Source organism: Bison bison, unplaced genomic scaffold (genome assembly GCF_000754665.1).
Source record: "Bison bison bison isolate TAMUID 2011002044 unplaced genomic scaffold, Bison_UMD1.0 scf7180017864302, whole genome shotgun sequence".
NCBI classification, from domain to species: domain Eukaryota; kingdom Metazoa; phylum Chordata; class Mammalia; order Artiodactyla; family Bovidae; genus Bison; species Bison bison.
The window spans coordinates 1,772,800-1,778,644 of record NW_011494874.1 but is presented as its reverse complement, the minus strand read 5'-3'; the positions used below and the strand labels follow the sequence as shown (position 1 = coordinate 1,778,644).

General features: G+C 59.0%; 1 protein-coding gene across 1 annotated transcript in view; it reads left to right on the top strand.

Annotated features, from left to right (window-relative positions):
- The window catches only part of DYNC1H1 (dynein, cytoplasmic 1, heavy chain 1), a 62,185-nt gene that overhangs the window by 32,661 nt on the left and 23,679 nt on the right, over window positions 1–5,845 (top strand). The window contains exons 31-38 of the mRNA XM_010851418.1: window positions 2–122; window positions 1,063–1,306; window positions 1,486–1,669; window positions 1,899–2,111; window positions 2,855–3,093; window positions 3,258–3,414; window positions 4,922–5,149; window positions 5,610–5,840. Coding sequence (XP_010849720.1) covers window positions 2–122; window positions 1,063–1,306; window positions 1,486–1,669; window positions 1,899–2,111; window positions 2,855–3,093; window positions 3,258–3,414; window positions 4,922–5,149; window positions 5,610–5,840 — 1,617 coding nt within the window. The remainder of the gene's footprint in view (window position 1; window positions 123–1,062; window positions 1,307–1,485; window positions 1,670–1,898; window positions 2,112–2,854; window positions 3,094–3,257; window positions 3,415–4,921; window positions 5,150–5,609; window positions 5,841–5,845) is intronic.

Below are 5,845 nucleotides of genomic sequence, written 5' to 3'. Positions count from 1 at the left end.
AGCCTGGGGCTGCTTTGACGAGTTCAACCGCCTGGAGGAGCGGATGCTGTCGGCCGTGTCGCAGCAAGTGCAGTGCATCCAGGAGGCGCTGCGCGAGCACTCCAACCCCAACCTGGAGAAGAGTGAGGCTCGCTTCTTGCTTAGTTGCCCTGCTGTGGGGTAGAAACGAGCGAGGGCTCAGTGCCAGACCCTAGGCTGCAGGCGGGATGGTGCATCCTGACGGAAGACGTGGGCGGGGCCCAGGATGGCACTGCCTGCCTCGCCCCATGGCAGCCAGCGGGGTGGGCCGTGCTTCCTCTGCAGACGGAGGCCCCGGGCTCCTCCCTGTGGCCCCGCAGAGCCAGGCCTCCTGGCCGGAGTGTTGGGACCAGACCCTGGTCATGTGTCTGGGGGTCCCTGGGAGCTGGTTCCACACAGAGCCTAGACGCATGAGCTGGAGGAGTTACATACATCCAGGACAGGTGCTTTACCCGTTGGTTTTCCCTGTTAGTCCATAGTAATAGTAGCTCGTCTTACCAGACCCGAGTAAAACAAGAGGAGTGTCAGAGAAACAAGTGCCTGTGAACTCCATGCTCGCTTATGGAGGGAAGCTGACTCCTGAGTGTCCAGAGTTGGGGGGTGGGGGTTGGTTTTGTGGAATGTTTTCTTGAGTGTGTGGGTTTGGTTTTTTTTTTTTTAATGACCTGAGGAAAGGGCCATGTCCATGATCTTAGCCAGTCAGGTTTATCACAACTTGACTGGTTTTTGTTGCTGCAGCTTCTGTCAGGCTGTGTTTCTGTTCTTGCATTGGCCTTGTGACACTCAGTAATCATGCGCAGAGCGGGTAGTGGGCTTCCCACTCTGGTGACTTGATCCGTGCCACATCTGAGTGGCTCTTACGTGGGCAGGGAGTGTGGAAATCGGTCTCCCGGGTAGGTGGTGTCGTGCTGCTGAGACCCCGCAGAAAGGCCAGGCCACAGCTCGCATGGGGTCCCGGGCCGGCGGGGCGCTGGGCTTGTGGTTTCAGATCTTATGGTGGTTTTCTGACCGTCGACAGCCTCACTGCCGTCATCTGAATTTCAGCCTCTGCCCCCATTACCTGCGAGCTGCTGAACAAACAAGTGAAGGTGAGCCCAGACATGGCCATCTTCATCACCATGAACCCTGGCTACGCGGGCCGGTCAAACCTCCCAGACAACCTGAAGAAGCTGTTCCGGAGCTTGGCCATGACCAAGCCCGACCGTCAGCTCATCGCCCAGGTCATGCTGTACTCTCAGGGCTTCCGCACGGCCGAGGTCCTCGCCAACAAGATTGTCCCTTTTTTCAAGTGAGTCACTGAGCATCATTCCTGATCGTGTTTCTGGCACATGTTAACTGCATCGTTTAAACGTGGCCTGTGTAATTACGACATTTCTTTCCACTCTTGTGTCCATTCTCGTTTCTTAACGTTTGACGCTGCTTGGGGCTCAGCGGGTGCTGTTCTTAAGGAAGCCCTTTCTCTTTTAGACTGTGTGACGAGCAGCTCTCTTCCCAAAGCCACTATGACTTTGGTCTCCGAGCCTTGAAGAGCGTGCTGGTGAGCGCGGGGAACGTGAAACGGGAGCGGATCCAGAAGATCAAGAGGGAGAAGGAAGAGCGCGGGGAAGCAGTCGATGAAGGAGAGATCGCGGAAAACCTGCCTGAGCAGGAGGTGAGCGGGTGTCCTCTCTCTCGGCCGGGCCGGTGCAGCCTCCCCCGCACCGATCTGGGGCTCACAGGTCCTGGGACGGACCTGCTAAATGAGCAGTGGTGGGGTGGGTGGGGTGGGGCGCTGGGTCTCCATGCTTGTTCTCAGGGCGGGGGGGTGATGGGTCCCTGTGGGGACAGAGCCATGAACGCGGTGCTGCCACCCCCGGAGCTCAGCCCGTTTCTCCCCTCAGATCCTGATCCAGAGCGTCTGTGAGACGATGGTGCCGAAGCTCGTGGCCGAAGACATCCCACTGCTCTTCAGCCTCTTGTCGGACGTGTTTCCCGGCGTCCAGTACCACCGGGGCGAGATGACGGCTCTGCGGGAGGAGCTCAAGAAAGTGTGTCAGGAGATGTACCTGACCTACGGGGACGGAGAGGAGGTCGGCGGGATGTGGGTCGAGAAGGTGAGTGGGGCCGCGGGGCTGGCTGGAGCCTCACGGAGTCCCCAGGGGCCGAGAGTGACAGTGGCCCTGCCCACCTGTGAGGAGCCGCGTCTGATGGGGCTGTGTCCACCAGGCGTGCCATCTGGTTTGTGAACATTTGTCCCAAGTCCCCCGACAGGATTATTTTCTTAAGTGCAGTGACAGCAAAACTTGCGGGAAATGTTTACTCACGTGGTGTAGTTTGCTCTCTGAAAATGCCAGCTGAAGGGGAGTGACAGACACTGGAAAAGCGTCTGCGATAGTAGGTCTTGCCAGCATCACGGTGAACAACGTACACGTGCCCATCGGCAGAGTTTACAGTCTCTTCTGCCCTGGCTGCTTCCCTTCGTCTCCTCTGTGAGAGTCACTTAGGAAAATGGGTCATGTGCACAGGTTGTGCCCGCCTTGCTCCCGGGTTAGATGGCGGAGGATGGCTCCGTCAGCTGCTCGCCGTCCTCCTGGCAGGGGTCTCTCCTGAGGCAGCTTGCTGAGCAGCTCCCGTTCCACCGGCTGCGGCCTTCCTGACTCCTCAGACAGCTCCTCAGTGCAGTTAAACCCTTCTCTACCCGCCGTGGTTGTGGCCGGCTCAAGGACTCTGGTTAGAAATCGCAGGCATCGCCTGGAGGGCTCCCAGCACACGTCTCTGGCCGGGCGCAGTGAGAAGCGGAAGGAGCCTTGGCGTGCCTTCTCTCGAGCGCTGACGGTGCCGCTGGATTTGCCCCCAGGTTCTCCAGCTCTATCAGATCACCCAGATCAACCACGGCCTGATGATGGTGGGGCCCTCGGGCAGCGGGAAGAGCATGGCCTGGCGCGTCCTTCTGAAGGCTCTGGAGAGGCTCGAGGGCGTGGAGGGCGTGGCCCACATCATCGACCCCAAAGCCATCAGCAAAGACCACCTGTACGGAACCCTGGACCCCAACACCCGGGAGTGGACAGACGGGCTCTTCACACACGTTCTGAGAAAGTGAGTGCATGTGGGGTGGGGTCGGGGCCTCCAGAGAACTAGGGCCTGGCACTCTGTCCTTGGGGAAACTGCGTTATTCTTACACAGTCTGGGAACACTTCAGAAACGGTTGCAAGCTGAACGTTTCCGTCTGAGTCACCGCTGTCGTAACCCCTCCACTCCAGGATCATAGACAACGTGAGAGGCGAGCTGCAGAAGCGCCAGTGGATCGTCTTCGACGGCGACGTGGACCCCGAGTGGGTGGAGAACTTGAACTCGGTGCTGGACGACAACAAGCTGCTGACGCTGCCCAACGGGGAGCGCCTCAGCCTCCCGCCCAACGTACGGCCTGCGTGCTTGTGCCCAGCGTGCTCGGCCAGGCGGGCGGCTCTGATCGTCCTGGGGTAGCCGGGGTGGCAGTAGCTTCGTGGTCCACGCCTCTCTCTGCTAGGGTTGTTGCATTCCCAGGCCCAGTGAGAGACATTCCAGAGGGTTCATTCGTAACCTGCTGCTCACTGGTTGTTAGGCACGCTCTGTAATCAGCCTTTCCTGCAGCCCGGGGAGGTAGGATTGTGGTGGGGATTTCTGGGAAGTGGCGCAGGGAGGGATTTAGACGTGGACCTCAGGGTCATCCCTCAGAAGTGAGCCTCTGATAGGTGGGTAACCGTGCACAGGCCTGGCATGGACGTGTGTTCGTGCTTTGACCCCACGTTTATGGAGTGCCACGGTGTGCCGGGCCCCTTCTACGTGCTGCAAATATAGCCGTAACCAACATAGACAAAACCACTGCTCTCCCGGGGCTCACAGTCAGAGGTGGAGGACACACATAGACGGGAGAAATTGGCACGGGGCTGCGGAGTGAGCAGACGAGTAATGCGGCTGAGGCAGGACGTCGCTCCGTCAGGGCTTCAAGGGGACGCTGGCAGCTTCAGTGGAGACCAGGGCCTGAGGAAGCAGCTCCTGGGTGTTGGGGTGGAGGCCTGGTGGCGGGAGGAGCCCCTAGGCGTGCCCACACACGCCAGGAGGGGAGCAGTTGGCCAGCACGCAGGGACGTAGGGACAGGACCCAAGGGGATACAGGCCTGGGGTCACCGAGGACTGGAGCTTGCCTGCTGGGATAAGCTGAGAGGCTGTGGGGATACTGAGAAGTGACTGAGTTGTGGGTGTGAGTTAAAGTGCTTGCCAGTGGCATCTGCTGGTGGGCTGAGGGAACAGAGGCTCCAGCAGGACCTCTGAGTGGCTGAGTGGGTGCTTTTATCATGACAGAGGGTCAGCGTTAGGGGTTATGTTACTTGAGAAACCAAGATACAGGTCAGGAACACGCACTCAGCAGGTGAGTGTCTTGATGTAACTTGTCAGGGTCATCACCCAGTAGATTCTGACTGTTGTCAGAAAGGTGGATATCCTTGCGAGGCACGTTAGCCCTGAGGTGAAAGCTCTGGAATCAGACTCTGTGGTTTGCCTCTCAGCCTCACCGTCTAAAGCGGTGGACCCAGCGAGGCTGCCAACCCCCTGTGCAAACGGAAAGCCTGCTGGCCAGCCTGGTGGGTTCAAGTGCGAGGGCCGGCCACAGCCCCTCACTGCGGGCCCCACCATCCAGGGAGCGATGGTTCTGTCCCATTGGAGCTCCCGGTTCTCCCAACCACAGGGGTTTTTTCCTGTCCACGTTCTCAAGGAGAGAGGTTGCCGGGTGTCGTAATGATGCAGACTCAGATACTTTTACTTCTGAACTGAGTGCAGACAGATTAGAGTTAAATCGCTCTTTCAGTAGGTAGGTAGGTAAACCAACTTTAACTTCCTGATCTCTACCAAGCCCACGTCCCTAAATCTACTTGCTGTTCTCCCTCCAGGTGCGGATAATGTTTGAGGTGCAGGACTTGAAGTACGCCACACTGGCCACCGTGTCGCGCTGCGGCATGGTCTGGTTCAGCGAGGATGTGCTGAGCACGGACATGATCTTCAACAACTTCCTGGCCAGGCTGCGCAGCATCCCGCTGGACGAGGGGGAGGACGAAGCCCAGCGCCGGCGCAAGGGCAAGGAAGACGAGGGCGAGGAGGCCGCCTCCCCGATGCTGCAGGTACGGGCGGGGCTGGCGGCATGTGCCCAGGGGGTCCCCCACCCCCTCGAGTCCGGGCATGTCACAGCAGCCCCGCCCCCCGCTGCAGCCTGGGACTTGCGGGAGGTTAGCATGATCAGCGTTGTCTCACGCCAGCTTCTGAGGAAGCCAGTGGTCACAGTGACAAAAGTGTAGACGTGCGTGGAAAATCTAAAGAGTTCTTTCAGATTTCTCCACAAATTGATGAAAAACGGCCTATTTTCAGTTTTGACGGTAAAACCAGTGTTCCCAGGAAGCGTGATTTTTGAGAGCTGCCCTGATGAAGGAGTGGGATTGGTCACTGGAGCCTCGACTCCTCATTTTTCAACCCGTAAAACTGTTTTCATCATGACGGGGCCCTCCCCCAGGCCCGGGTTAGAGCAGGTGAAAGTCTCCCGGCCTTGCTAGCTGGCCGCTGAGCACCATTGACCCACCCTTGCAGATCCAGAGGGACGCGGCGACGATTATGCAGCCGTACTTCACAAGCAGTGGGCTGGTCACCAAGGCGCTGGAGCACGCCCTCACGCTGGAGCACATCATGGACCTGACGCGCCTGCGCTGCCTGGGCGCGCTCTTCTCCATGCTGCACCAGGCCTGCCGCAACGTGGCGCAGTACAACGCCAACCACCCCGACTTCCCCATGCAGAGCGAGCAGCTGGAGCGCTACATCCAGGTCAG